We start from the raw sequence: 15,963 nt of genomic DNA on the forward strand, positions 1-15,963 counted from the left end.
TAATGGCCAAGTGGCACAGGCAAATGATAGGCATGGCTACAACAAGACTTAAACTGATTAGAGGTACAGACAGAGATAATAGTAACCTGCTTCATAGCAGAGCCCCAAGGCAATGACATATATAGAATGCTCTAAGACCCTCTAAGACCCTCAAAAGGGTCTTAGATTAGGGCAAAAGAAACTATACTTATTTTAATGAAAACATTGTCTCAAAATGTTTACTGCCTTGGCTGATCTGATCCAAAAGATCTTTAGCTCCTCCTCTTATAACTATAATCAACTCAAATGCCCTCAGGGGCCAAATAAAACTGGCTCAGCAGCTGGCTGAGTAAGAGGCATCAGGGAAGGGGTGGAGATGGGAGTAAAGTGAAGAAAGCCTCCCCAGACTAAAGGCATTCAATTTTTTTTCTCTTAACCCCAAGCTGGCCAACTACCCACCCTCACATGCTGACCCCAACTCAGCCCCATATGCCATACGCTGTTTATAGATTTTCCAAACTTTTTCTCCTAATGCCTAATATTAAAGTAATGCAAGTTTTTAAAAAAGTAACATCAAATGTGTATATATACAGAAAATGCCTGGAGGAATATACTCCCACATGTTGATAATAGCTATGTAGAGATGGGATTATGTTGTTATTTTCTTCTTTTTGTTATCATTGATTTTCTAATAAGAGGAGAAAAAAGTGACTTTTAATTTAAAAAAGAAATGTAGCATCGAAAGCCATCAATGGAATAGAGTCCTTGAAACTCTAAAAGTGGGAATAACAGATAGCAAGACAAACAGAGAGCTGGTATCTGACGATCACATTTATCAAGGAGAAATATTTGAGTGGCTACATGTCATCACTGTGCTATATTCAAATGTCATTCTATTTTTAAAATAGGAAAAGATGATCACCAGGAAAGAAATGCTGTATTTGATGAAATGAGGCAAATGAATTAAAATTTTGAAGCTCAGGCAAATTAAGGTATCTCCTAACACTTTCTTAAATTTTATAAAGTTTTACCATAAAGATCAGGTCCATGAGGAGTAAAGACATTATACAAAACAATGTTGAGTGGTGCAATCACCAACTTCCCATAATAGTAGCTGTCAATGACCACCACAGGCACCTAAAACAGAGCAGAAAACACACAGCAATTGTAAAGTTTTGCTTTGGGAACATTCTCAAAATGCTAATAGGATAAACCTGAGAATGAAAAACGGTATGAACTCCTGACGTTCCCTTTTTCACATCAAAGTTCCTTTCATTACAACTTTAGAACAAAACAAGAAAAAAAGAAAACTCACCAGAAAGAGAATTAGGGCCACCAGTGACCAATGAAAGAAACTCTTCCACCTGTGTTTCATGATCAGCAAATCAAAGGCGATGGGCAAACTATTTAACAGAGAAACAGAGAGTGGGGGATAAAATAAAATACTGACAGAGATACATCAGATCCACACATACCTCTTGCTCAGCTGAGAATAAGACGTCTCTGCCAGTTACAATGAGGGAAGAAAGCTAGTATGTGAGAAGATGTCTTCTCAAAAATGTACTGTGATGGTCTTCACAGGGCCCATCAGAGTGCTATGCAAGAAATATAAACACTGAGCTGCCGAATGATCTACACTGTCTACATATTTATGTGTATTTTGACATTTAAATATGTCATTTAAATATTGACATTTAAAATATGTCAATTATAAGTAAATGTGCCCTATTGTCCTACACCCACCTACCAAATAAATAAGCACTGACCTCTGCCTTCCATGATTTACTAGGATTTTAGTAATATAATGACATTACAAACTTTGACTTCAATTCTTTTTTTTTTCTATATATATTAGTTGGCCAATTAATTTCTTTCTATTTATAGTAGAGACCTTGACTTCAATTCTGATGTATCTCCTTCCAATACTATTTGCTCTTCTTTCTTTTACTGAAATTCCCTATGCAAGTAGCATATATGTGTTGCCTTCGTTTCACTATTTCTTCCTTTAAGTCCCTGTACCAAGCTAATAAGACTGATAGAAGGTCCCCAGGAACTTCCTCTTGGCAAGACCCAGTATCTCTTCACAAGTTTCATCTCCCTTTGTCTTTGTGCTGCTCTGGACACAAAACATCTGTTCCTCCCTCATTAGACTCCCCGGGTTTCTGGTCTTTTGTGGTCTCTTCCCTAGTGCTCCTTTCTACATTGCTTTTTTTCTTAGTCCTTCACCATAGTCATATCTCCCCAGAGAAATTACACTCATTATTCTCAGTAAGTGCTTCCACTTTTCTTGCATGAACAAACACCAATTCTTGAGCCTCCATGTGGCTTACTCAGAAGCTCAGAGCAGTGGGCTGGGTATGTGGGCAGATTCTCAGGTCCTTGGGCAGATGTTGTGATGTGGGTCACGGCAGTAGCAATGGTAGAGTGACCCACTGGGCCCCAAATGGTCTGTGTTGGTGTTGCTAGCTAAGATAGGTTGGGCAGGCTAGTCTCCAGTCCCACACCCACCCAAAACAGGGCAGTGGGTATGGTCCTACGTGTGCTTAGTAGAGTTTCGTCTTCTCTGTCCCTCCCCAGCCAGGTGGCAGCTGCAGCTGCGTCACCTTAAACTTGGCCCAAGGGTAGGGCACAGACCAGCATTAAACTCTTAAAGTGGCACCAGCTGTGAGCCTGTGACCAGAGAGGGCGAGGCCCCAGTCAGACGAGTAGTGTAGGCAAAAAGATGTGGGGAATGCGGCCCACTCATGTCTCAGTCTTACAGCAGCCTGTTGCAGGGAGTGAGTATTGTTCTTGGAGAACCTGGTTTCCCTGTCTCTCCTCAGCCTGGCAGTGGCTACAGCCACATCAACCTGCACTCAGCCTGAGGGTAAGGTTCCAAATTTTTTATTTAAAGGACCTGACTATATACATTTTAGGACTTGTAGGCCATATATGGTCTCTGTTGCATATTCCTGTGTGTGTCTGTGTCTGTGTGCATGTGCATTGTTTTTTGTTTGTTTGTTTTTGTTTTGGCTAGAGTGCGGGGCATCATCCTAGCTCACAGCAACCTCAAACTCCTGAGCTCAAGCAATCCTTCTGCCTCAGCCTCCCAAGTAGCTGGGACTACAGGCATGCGCCACCATGCCCGGCTAATTTTTTTTCTATATATTTTTAGTTGGCCAATTAATTTATTTCTATTTTTAGTAGAGACGAGGTCTCACTCTTGCTCAGGCTGGTCTTGAACTCCTTACCTTGAGCAATCTGCCTGCCTCAGCCTCCCAGAGTGCTAGGATTACAGGAAAGAGCCACCGCGCTCAGCCAATGTGCAAAGTTTGTTTTTAAACAAACTTTTACAAATGTAAAAATTTCTTTAATTTTTTTTTTTTTTTTGAGACAGAGTCTCACTCTGTTGCCCGGGATAGAGTACCCTGGCATCAGCCTAGCTCACAGCAACCTCAAACTCCTGGGCTCAAGCGATCCTCCTGTCTCAGCATCCCGAGTAGCTGGGACTACAGGCATACGCCACCATGCCTGGCTAAGTTTTTCTATATATTTTTAGTTGTCTGGCTAATTTCTTTCTATTTTTAGTAGAGACAAGGTCTCACTCTTGCTCAGGCTGGTCTCGAAATCCTGACCTCGAGCGATCCTCCCAGCTTGGTCTCCCAGAGTGCTAGGATTACAGGCGTGAGGCATCATGCCTGGCCTACAAATGTAAAAACTATTCTTAGTTCTTGGGCTGTACAAAAATGGCCAGGTAGATTTAGCCAATGGGCCACAGTTTGCCAATTCTTGTGACAGAGAGAAATGGAGAAACTACTGTAGAGTTTAAAACAGCAAAGTGATATGACCACATATGCATTTTAGGAAGATAACTCTAATTTGAGTGTGGAGAGCAGATTTGCAGTGGTTTAAGATTAGAGATGAGATCATTTAGAGGCTATGTAGTAACCTAGGAGCAGAGAGGGATGAAGAGAAGTAGTCAGATTCATAAGATATTTATAGGATGTGGGAAAGTGAAAAGAATCACAGATAATTTTCAGGTTTCTGGCTCAATATTAAGGAGAAAGTGGTACCATTTACTGGGATAGAAACACATAATGCAATATATATGGAGGGAAGATAATGAGTTCAGGAGGTATCTAACAGGCAGGTGGGAATATATGAGTGAAGCTCAAGAGAGATGACTAGACATAAAGATGGTTGAGAGCAGAAAGTATAGTAGAGGGCCTAAGACAAAAATCATGAGAAATATAACAAATTGAGGATGCTATGCAAAATAGAATGAAGAAAGGAATGAAGGTGAGGAAGCCAGCCTTTAAAAGGCATTTAAAAAAAATTAAAATGGCCTATTCTCTTATTAACACCCCTTCTAAAAATTTACCCCATAAATTTCCAAGTGTACAAAGATATCCACACAAAAATGGTCACTGAAACATTGTATATGATAACAAAAAAATGAAAACCAAATGTCTACCAATAAAGCAATAGTTAAATAAATTATGGATAGCCATATAATGGAATGCTATACAACTAATAAAAAGAATGATACAAATCTATGTACAAGAGAAGATATACATATATACAGGATAATTCTATTTGTTTTAAGAATGTAGGTACATATGCACATGTATATGTGTGTGCATTTATTCACACAGTAATGATTTCTGGAAAGATATATACAAAACTACTAGCAATGACTATCTTTGAGGATTGGGCTAGAGGAGAAGAAAATTAGGAATTCTTTTTACCTCATACAATCTGATCCTTTTAAAAATAATAAAGATGTAATATTTCTATAATAATCTTAACAATAAACTACAATATTTTTCTAAATTACTAGTGGTACAGACAAGAATTTATGGCAGCACAAACTAGAATAGAAGTGGTGGGAACAAAGAGTACAAAAGGAACTTGAGAAAAAAAGACGCTAGGGTCAAAAAAGAAGAAGGGCTGAAGGAAACTTAGATTTCAAGCCTGAGTGACCAGGAAAATGCACAGAACAGGGTGGTGTAGTGTGTAAGAAACATCAGCTCTAGAGTCAGAAAGGCCGGGATTCAAAAGCAAGCATAATCTTAAAGGCAAATTATTAATAATCAAACTCTTGGAGTCCACTTTCTCATTTACAAAGCACTAATAATTACATTTCTCTTATAGAGTTGCTGTAAGGTTTCAGGATAAAGTTTACAAAGGGTTTAGCAGTGCCTAATATATAAGATGTTTAACAGTCACCATTCTTACTAGAATTAATCATAATAATAAGCGCTAAGAGAAATAGTCTTCCATTTCTCTAAATCTTTGTAGGCCAAACTGATTCCTATAATTTTAGGTGCTACCCAGATAATATGGAGATAATCCAACATTAAGATTTAATATATGTCCAGTGATAAACGGGACAGGAACTGTGTTAGTTTCTTACCCAAGAGCCGCACTGAATGGCCAGCCTAAGATGGCCCCAGCTGCTACTCCCAGCACAGCAACGGAAGTCTTGTCCATATACCATCCAGTCATGGCTATCAATGTAGTGTACATACAGAAGCTACTAGGAAGGAATGCTGTAAGAGTAAAGAAATGAAAAGAGGGAGGAGGATAAGAGTTTGAGATTAGGTAACAACTATTAAAAATTTACCTACATTGCAAAATGTCAATAATCAGGAACATATTTTCGGCAATGCAGTATCAGAAATGGGCAGGAAAGTGTTATTCCTTAAAAAAAATGAAGTTCACTGGTTTTCTTATTTTCTCCCTCCTGTTTTTTTAGTACCAACACATTGCACAAGTATACAGTACTAACCATGCCATTCCTCTCCTGCCCTGTACTCTAAATCTTTTTTTTTGAGACAGAGTCTCGCTTTGTTGCCCAGGCTAGAGTGAGTGCTGTGGCATCAGCCTAGCTCACAGCAACCTCAAACTCCTGGGCTCAAGAGATCCTCCTGCCTCAGCCTCCCGAGTAGCTAGGACTACAGGCATGCGCCACCATGCCTGGCTAATTTTTTCTGTATATATTAGTTGGCCAATTAATTTCTTTCTATTTATAGTAGAGACGGCATCTCGTTCTTGCTCAGGCTGGTTTCAAACTCCTGACCTTGAGCAATCCGCCCGCCTCGGCCTCCCAGAGTGCTAGGATTACAGGCGTGTCTAAATCTAAAACTTACAAAATTCCAGGTTCCCCAAGAACACCCCCAGCTTATATTTCCAGCCAGGGAATATACTGCAAAAGACTTAGAGCCATTGCTGACAATTTTTTTCTGAAGAAGCTTATCTTCTGATTGTTCTGAGACTGTCCTGGTCCTAACCTGTCCCCTACATAAATTCCTTTTTTTTTTTTTTTGAGACAGAGTCTCACTCTGTTGCCTGGGCTAGAGTGCTGTGGCATCAGCCTAGCTCACAGCAACCTCAAACTCCTGGGCTCCAGTTATCCTCCTGAGCCTCCTGAGGAGCTGGGACTACAGGCATGTACCACCATGCCCAGCTAATGTTTTCTATTTTTAGTAGAGACAGGGTGTCACTCTCCTTCAGGCTGGTCTCAAACTCCTGAGCTCAAGTAATCCTCCGGCCTCGGCCTCCCAGAGTGCTAGGATTATAGGTGTGAGCCACCACACCCTCAAGAGCCAGATAGTGGATGGTAGCACTGCTTTGTGTCCCACATCTGCTGCTATAGATAGTGTGGTCTTTACACAGCCCCTTAATAATTTCCATCTACCATAACTTTGTTGTATACAGCAGAAGCATGAGCCTTAGTCTCTGCAACAGTAACAATTGATCAAAGTGTTTCTACTAACTGCACAAAAATGCAGATCTGCCTCTCCTGCTGCAGAAAGTCCACATCACTAGAGAAGAAAAATAATTATCAACTCCAGAAAGAACCACAACAAATAGGCAGTGAGATTTAAAAACCTCAGCAAAAGGTTCAGGGGCTCTGTATCAAAGGATGCCTTCAACTTATCTGTGCTGCAGTGGAAATTCCAGAACTGAAGATACTCCCAGGAATCTCCCACACATAAAGATCAATTTTAAGAGTAGTGAAAAAACTAAAAAAACATGTGAGGTACCACCTTCACCAATAAATGCTAAATAATATTGATGACATCTAAGGCTATAAATTCCAGCTGCCAATGTAGAGGACAAAAGAAGCAAAGGAATCTGAGGTCTCTGCTGATTCAAAGGGTAGAGCTCAGATGCATTTAGGACAGTGGCTCTCAAAGTTATTCCAGGGTGGAGCCCTGAGGTCTCTGCAGAACAACATCAGTTTTGATATAGTCAATGAGGGAAAAGTCAATATATAAGTTTGTGCTAGATACTATTTTGTGTATATTTAGTGTGCATACTAGATTCTGGGACACACAAGCAGAAACTAGAAATGAGACAATTATATCCAGTAACTTAATTTTTCTGGAGAATTGGGAACACCTTTTGGCAGTAGGCCACCTTTGTTCAAATGATCAATGGCAGCACAACTTAACGGCCACCACTCTAGATTAAGGCTTTTATTCCAAATGTGTGGGCTTATGGAGAATAAAGCCTAATAGAAGATGTACACCTCTACAGAATACATTTCAAATAATGGGCAGAAAACAGAACTATCAAGAACAGGTTTTAGGCACAAAGAGCATCCTTAAACAAAACAACAGAATTATTTCCTTCCCCTAATGGCCAAGAAAGGAAGTGAGTGGTTGATAAAAGAATGTTACAGAAAATATCCTGGTGAAACTATCAGCTCTACCACTTATGAATTTTGACTTTTAGTAAGTCATTTCACCTCAGTTTCAATGTCCTCACCTGTAAAAATGAGAAAATATTTGTCTTATAGGATTGTTGTAAAGGTCAATCAAGATAATGTAAACAATAGTGCTCTGCAAATTATTGACATGTTATACAAATATAACCTATATCTGGACAAGTGCTTCCTTTCAATGCAGCTGTGAACTATCGGTAAACCTATCCCTTCACCTACCCTTTTTCTTACCTGATGATGAGCAAAACATGCCAGTACTGAGAACCAAGAAGGCCAGCATCATTCGACTCACATGTAGCCCAAATTTCTTGCAGACAGCCCTAGGAGAAAGGCAAAGACTATTAGCACAGCAAATATTAGGGTTAGGCATTTCAAAAGAGAAAAACATACCTGCATCACAGATAGCACTGAAGATCTAAAATCAAATAGAGACCTATCCTGACAGGTTTTTTGGTAATTTTGTGTGCATAAGAAACCCAAACATTCTTATTCCTGACATGAAAAGAGATGCTTCCTATCTAAGAGGAAATATCTACATGTTAAGATTATGTCTACTAACAACAGGAAGACAGCAGGATGTAGTGAAAAATAATAGCCCTCAGATTCAGATGGGCTCAGGTTCAAATTCTGGCTCTGCCATTTACTAGCAGTCAGATACTACTCTAGACACATAATCTGTCAGATTCCTCATCTGTAAAATGAGGATAATAACTAATACATACTTTGTAAAGTTTTTGTGAGGACAATGCAAAGTGTTTAGGAAAGTGCCTGGCACATGGTTGCTCAATAAATGGTAGTTATAAGAAAAAGAGACTAGGGCAGGCGTCCTCACACTATGGCCCGTGGGCTACATGTGGGTGTTTTTGCCTGTTTGTTCTTTTACTTAAAATAAGATATGTGCAGTGTGCATAGGAATTTATTCATAGTTTTTTTTAAACTATAGTCCGGCCCTCCAATGGTCTGAGGGACAGTGAACTGGCCCCCTGTTTAAAAAGTTTGAGGACCCCTGAACTAGAGGATTCATGAAAATGTTAATAAGTTGTTATCTAAGTCAGCGTTTCTCAAATGTAAGCAACCATATATCTCCTTCTACTTATTTCTCATAGATTTCTTAAACTCCACAAATTAAACATTTTTATGGCCAGGCACAGTGGCTCATGCCTGTAATCCTAGCTCTCTGGGAGGCCGAGGTGGGTGGATCGTTTGAGTTCAGGAGTTCGAAACCAACCTGAGCAAGAGCAAGACCCCGTCTCTACTATAAATAGGAAGAAATTAATTGGCCAACTAATATATATAGAAAAAATTAGCCAGGCATGGTGCCACATGCCTGTAGTCCCAGCTACTTGGGAGGCTGAGGCAGTAGGCTCGCTTGAGCCCAGGAAGTTTGAGGTTGCTGTGAGCTAGGCTGATGCTACGGCACTCACTCTAGCCTGGGCAACAAAGTGAGACTCTGTCTCAAAAAAAAACAAAAACCTAAATTAAACATTTTTAGACATTATTACCTCATTTAGTCAATATTTGTTCAGATATATACATGTGTTAACCATTTCCTTGTTCAGATTCCTTGTTGCATCTCAGAATTTCTTTCTGAAATAATTTTGCTTCTTCCTAAGTATATCTTTTAGAAGTTCCTTTAGTGAGAATCTGTTAATAGTAAAATTCTGTTTCATTGGTTGCTTCGTTTGTTTCTTTTTCTCTCTCTTTTTTTTTAACTGAAAAGTCTGCATTTAGCTCTTGGTCTTAAAAGACAGTTTAACTGAGTATACAATTTTAGGATGACAGTAATTATCTCTCAGCACTTTGATGATATTCTTTTTTTGTCCTCTGGCTCTTGAGAAGTCTTCTAATTGCCTACTATTCCTTTGTAGGTATTCTATTAGTTCTCTGTCAACTTTTAAGATCTTTCTTTGTCCCTGGTGTTATACATAGTTTTATTAATTTCTTTTTATGTATCTAGCTTGGAATATATTAGGCTTACTAAATCTATGGATTACCATCCTCTTTCCATCAATTGTGGAAAATTCTCAGCTACTACTTCCCTGAACATTGCCTCTTCCCATTCTATCATCTCCTTCTACAATTTGGTTAGCTGTATATTAGATCTTTCAACTCTACATTACACATTTCTTAACCTCTTCTATAGTACCTTTTCTTGGTGGAGGGTCTCTCTGCACCACATTGTGAATAATTTCTTCAAATCAATCTTTCAATTCAGTTTACTAGTTCACTTATTAGCAGTGTCTAATTTGCTGTCTAAACTATCCACTGAATTTTAAATATCAATAGTATATAATTTATTATTGATATTATATACATATATTATATGATTCTTATAAATCCTGATTCTTTTTCAAATTTACCTGGTCATTTCTGTAGTCTTGTTTCTTGTTCATGTGTTTAATTTCCTCTTTTAATCTTTAAAAATATTAAATATACTTATTTTAGATTCTTATTTTAATAATTCCTAATAAATGAAGTTTTATAGGTCAGGCTTTCTGTTGATTATTTCTGCTGATTGTCACTCATAATGTCGTGCTCCCTTCTATTATTTGTGATTTATTTTTATTATAATATCTTCTTCACTAGAACTTAATCACTGGTAATTCTTTGATACCTGGGTTAGGGTCTATTTTTCTAGCAAAATTTTTGCCAGATGCCAGGGGCACTACCAATTCAGAACAATTTTAAACAAATTCTCTGCATTTCCAGATCCTTCAAATAAATAAAGTGTCGACTTGGGGCTTGGACAACCACACCAGTGATTTAAATTCGGACCCCAACCCATATAAAGACCAACTTATGTTACAGTCCTCAAAGGTAGCACTGGCTTTGTTTTTTTTTTTCCCTCTGCTCTACTCAGAGTCAAGTCCAAAGATTTTTTCAATTTGAGATTTTTAGCTATGGGAAAATTCTTAATAATGGTCATTAAGTCCAAATACTTTTTAATGCATACTAAAGCATTATTAAAATAAGATGTTGCGGCCAGGCGCGGTGGCTCACGCCTGTAATCCTAGCTCTTGGGAGGCCGAGGCGGGCGGATTGCTCAAGGTCAGGAGTTCAAAACCAGCCTGAGCAAGAGCGAGACCCCGTCTCTACTATAAATAGAAAGAAATTAATTGGCCAACTGATATATATATAAAAAATTAGCCGGGCATGGTGGCGTATGCCTGTAGTCCCAGCTACCCGGGAGGCTGAGGCAGAAGGATCACTGGAGCCCAGGAGATTGAGGTTGCTGTGAGCTAGGCTGACGCCACGGCACTCACTCTAGCCTGGGCAACAAAGCGAGACTCTGTCTCAAAAAAAAAAAAAAAAAAAAAATAAGATGTTGCTAGGTGTCGTGTAAAAAAGGTGGCTATTGTTATTACTGGAACACTTACATGCTTAATAGTTCCACTAATATTCCAATAGCCAATAGCTATTTTGTGAAAGAGAATGATGTGCTGGGTATAAATAAGAGCAGTGAGTCTCACTGCTAAGCTCTATCAGCTAAGTCCCATCAGCTAAGCTCTAGAGTAGAGGTAAATCATTATCATGTATCCTAGGACCAAAAATAAGGTTCTACTAAATCCTACCAGGTAAAGATCAGTTAAATATGTATTCATATTAACAGAATTAAAAGTAATAATATGAGGGTATGGTATTTATGAACTTCAGGAAAGAAAAAGATAACGAGAAGTACAGTATTCCTCTTCAACTGTTGGTTTCAAACAAGAAGTCACACTTCAGATATAATATCAAGAACTAGAAGGAAAGTGTTTTTTATTTCTAATCACTACCCCCAGACCATTAAGAAAGATAACCTAAGCTAAACAGGGCTTCCTCATAGCACTTTTAGATGCAAAGCTTTTTTACTCACTTGTAAAAGTAAAGTTCACAAATACAGCTCACAAATGCCAGGAGACATCGCAAAAAGTAAAAGACAAGAATCTGAAAGAAAACAGAAGTCACAGATATGAGCTAGAAAAACTCATAAAGATGAAACCATTCTCATTTGTCATCAGTAACACTACAAATTGGTATAATCCTTTTGAAAAACAGTATATATCAAGAACCATATAAATTTTCATATTTCTAGACTCAGTATCAGTATACATCTATCACTCCAGGAGGCAGAGGGTAGAGGGCAAGCTCCATTCATGAAAATGTTAATTGCAGCCCTATTAATTTAGCAAAAATTTTAAAAAACTACAAAATGTCCAAATATAAGGAAATTATTAAATAAATTATACTACATCTATTTCATGGACTATTATATAGATATTAAAATTTATAGGAACAAAGGCAGTGGAAAAATTCTTGAGATACAATGCTCATTCATTCAACAACCACTTCTTAAACAACTGTATTAGGTACTGATTATTACAAAATATTAAGTGAAAATGCATAATACAGTATTATTTATACATCAGAATTATAGTTATGGAAACTATATGCATATGAAAAGACTAAAAAGAAATAAATTGGTAAGGGTAGCTACAGCAGCCTGGTGGGATTTAGGTGAATATTTTTCCTCATAGCTTCCAAATTTCAACATTGTGATTTTATTAATTTTATAAATAAGAACATCAATTTAAAAAATAAAAATAACAAAATTAAGGGGGTTATATTGAATAGCTTTTGAATAGCTTTTATACTACAGAATACCATGTTTAAGAGCATTGAATTCCTCAGCGCATAAGCACTATTTAAATACATAGTATGATTAATATAAGTGCATATAACTTGGAAATAACTTTCCATCTTCATCACTATAACCAAAAAAAAATCCAAAAAGAGTTGAATAAAGTGATCCAGTAAATGTGCAGATTCATTCATTAATTCTATAAAAACATACTGAAAACATATATACACTGAGCACTATTCTATATGCTATTAAAAGATAATTTTGGTATGAGGTGTCTACATTCAAGGACTCCTCATATAAGAGGAGAGTACAAAAATAGATTTGTATAAAAATAGATTTGGGCCGGGCGCGGTGGCTCACGCCTGTAATCCTAGCACTCTGGGAGGCCGAGGCGGGCAGATTGCTCAAGGTCAGGAGTTCAAAACCAGCCTGAGCAAGAGCGAGACCCCATCTCTACTATAAATAGAAAGAAATTAATTGGCCAACTGATATATATATAAAAAAAATTAGCCGGGCATGGTGGCGCATGCCTGTAGTCCCAGCTACTCGGGAGGCTGAGGCAGAAGGATCACTCGAGCCCAGGAGTTTGAGGTTGCTGTGAGCTAGGCTGATGCCACAGCACTCACTCTAGCCTGGACAACAAAGCGAGACTCTGTCTCAAAAAAAAAAATAAATAAATAAATAAAATAAATAAAATAAAAATAAAAATAGATTTGTACAAATATAGAGAGTACGAATATACATTTGATGAGAGTACAAATATACATTTAGAAAGTTAAAAATTAACACAAATTAATATAAGAATTGTATTTGGTAGTAGAACAACAATGTCACCATCCCTACTAATATTCAACATAATAACTGGAAGCCATAGTCAATGCAAAAAGACATGAAATAGAAATGAGGTATAAGGAATGGAATAGAATAAACTAAACTAAATATACAAAGATAATAGAGAACCTATGAGATTCACTTGACAAACTAGTAAGGAAATTCAGTGAGATATTCAGTATTAAGATCAAAATACAAAAATCAGGCTGTACGTGGTGGCTCATGCCCGTAATCCTAGCACTCTGAGAGGCTGACGCGGGAGGATCGCTCAAGGTTAGGAGTTCACAACCAGCCTGAGCAAAAACGAGATACCATCTCTACTAAAAAATAGAAAGAAATTAATTGGCCAACTAAAAATATATAGAAAAAATTAGCCAGGCATGGTGGTACATGCCTGTAGTCCCAGCTACTCGGGAGGCTGAGGCAGAAGGATTGCTTAAGCCCGGGATGTTGAGGTTGCTGTGAGCTAGGCTGATGCCATGGCACTCTAGCCTGGGCAACGGAGTGAGACTCTGTCTCAAAAAAAAAAAAAACAAAAATCAGTTGTGGGCCGGGCGTGGTGGCTCACGCCTGTAATCCTAGCACTCTGGGAGGCCGAGGCGGGCAGATTGCTCGAGGTCAGGAGTTCAAAACCAGCCTGAGCAAGAGCGAGACCCCGTCTCTACTATAAATAGAAATTAATTGGCCAACTAATATATATATATAAAAAAATTAGCCAGGCATGGTGGCACATGTCTGTAGTCCCAGCTATTCGGGAGGCTGAGGCAGAATGATTGCTTGAGCCCAGGAGTTTGAGGTTGCTGTGAGCTCTGACGCCACAGCACTCACTCTAGCCTGGGCAACAAGCGAGACTCTGTCTCAAAAAAAAAAAAAAAAATCAGTTGTGTTCCTCTGTATCAGAAATACCCACCTAAAATATAACAGAAAAAAGATACCATTTATGGTAACAACAAACAATACAAAGAATCTAGGCACTAACCTATCAAAGACTGCATAAGACTGAAATGGATACTTTTTATATTTTATTAAAAGACACAGAAAACCTGTCTAGATAGATAAATCTTTCACGTTAGGGACAGAATGATTTCACCCTGTAAAAATATTAATTATCATATTTAATATGTAAATACAGTAAACAGTATACTGAAGAATCAATATAACCCAGCGGAATTTAGGTAAGGGGCAAACTGATTCTAAAATGATTTTTAAAACATAAATTTTAAGCGGGGCGCGGTGGCTCACGCCTGTAATCCTAGCACTCTGGGAGGCCGAGGCAGGCGGTTTGATCGAGGTCAGGAGTTCGAAACCAGCCTGAGCAAGAGCAAGACCCCGTCTCTACTATAAAGAGAAAGAAATTAATTGGCCAACTAATATATATAGAAAAAATTAGCCAGGCATGATGGTGGCGCATCCCTGTAGTCCCAGCTACTTGGGAGACTGAGGCAGCAGGATTGCTTGAGCCCAGGAGTTTGAGGTTGCTGTGAGCTAGGCTGACGCCATGGCACTCACTCTAGCCTGGGCAAGAAAGTGAGACTCTGTCTCAAAAAAGAAAAAAAAAAGAAGAAGAAGATAAAACATAAATTTTAAAAAGGGCAAAATGAGAAATTCATTCACCAGATACTGGCATACATTACAAAGCCATAACAATAACAGCTTTATAGTACTAACAGACAAATTGATAAAGAATACAGATGACAGAAGCAGACCCACATGCGTATGGGAATGAGGTCTATGATTGAGGTAGCTTGAGAAATCAGAAGGAAAAAGATGGATTATTTGATGGTACTAGATGGTACTAGAAAATCCAGTTCACCATATAGCAAAAAATAAAGCTGGATCTTCCCACAATTTATAAAAATAAACTTCAAATGATTAAAGCCTTACATGCGAAAAGTAAAATTAAAAGCTAATTGGGCTGGGCCCAGTGGCTCACACCTAAATAATCCTAGCACTTTGGGAGGCTGAGAAAGGAAGATCCCCTGAAGCTAGGTGTTTGAGATCAGCCTGAGCAACACGGCGAGACTCTGTCTCTATTTAAAAAAAAAAATTAGCTGGGCATGGTAGCATATACCTGTAGTCCCAGCTATTCGGGAGGCTGAGTGAGGCAGGAGGATCACTTGAGCCCAGGAGTTTGAAGCTGCAGTGAGCAATGATGACACCACTCTAGCCAGCCCAGTCAACAAGTCAACAAAACGAGACCTTGTCTTCAAAAAAAAAAAAAAAAAAAAAAAAAAAGCTAATATCTCTATGACCTATGGTGAAGCAGGATTCTTTTACAAAGATCTGAAACCCACCAATCATAATAGAAAAATTGGTTGGTTTGACTGTATCAAAATTAAAGATTTCTGTTCAACAAAGGACCACAGATAAATTTAATAGAGAGGTGACAGTCTAAGAGAAAAGATTCACAGTATCTAAAACCTACAAGGGGTTACTATTGAGAACTTTTACAAATCGGGAGAAAAAACAGAAAACCCAATAGGAAAATAGGCAAAGGATGTGAATACATAATTCACAGAAAGGGAAATCTGAATGACTAATAAATACAGCAAGAAATGCTCCACATCACTAGTAATCACAGAAATTCAATTAAAATGAGAATCATATCACATAAATGAGTCAGTCAAAACTATCAAGTACTTGGGAGATGTAAGGAAGATAGAACCTGGAGTATCACTGCAGGGAACATCAATCGTATAACCACTGGAGAGCAACCTGGTAGAACCCAGTGAAATTAAGAAAGCCTACAGGTCTATGTGTGGTATCCCATTCCTAAGTGTACACTTCAGAGAAATTCACACACAAATCTATAAGGAGA

General features: G+C 38.3%; 1 protein-coding gene across 3 annotated transcripts in view; it reads right to left on the minus strand.

Annotated features, from left to right (window-relative positions):
- The window catches only part of ALG9 (ALG9 alpha-1,2-mannosyltransferase), a 90,956-nt gene that overhangs the window by 68,356 nt on the left and 6,637 nt on the right, over positions 1-15,963 (minus strand). For all 3 annotated transcript variants that reach the window (XM_076002504.1, XM_012749550.3, XM_076002505.1), the window contains 5 exons: positions 11,547-11,617; positions 7,922-8,010; positions 5,375-5,510; positions 1,295-1,382; positions 1,011-1,116 (listed from right to left, as the gene is read on the minus strand). In XM_076002504.1, the coding sequence (XP_075858619.1) occupies positions 1,011-1,116; positions 1,295-1,382; positions 5,375-5,510; positions 7,922-8,010; positions 11,547-11,617 (490 nt within the window). The remainder of the gene's footprint in view (positions 1-1,010; positions 1,117-1,294; positions 1,383-5,374; positions 5,511-7,921; positions 8,011-11,546; positions 11,618-15,963) is intronic.

The sequence above is a fragment of the Microcebus murinus genome, chromosome 4, assembly GCF_040939455.1.
Source record: "Microcebus murinus isolate Inina chromosome 4, M.murinus_Inina_mat1.0, whole genome shotgun sequence".
NCBI lineage: Eukaryota > Metazoa > Chordata > Mammalia > Primates > Cheirogaleidae > Microcebus > Microcebus murinus.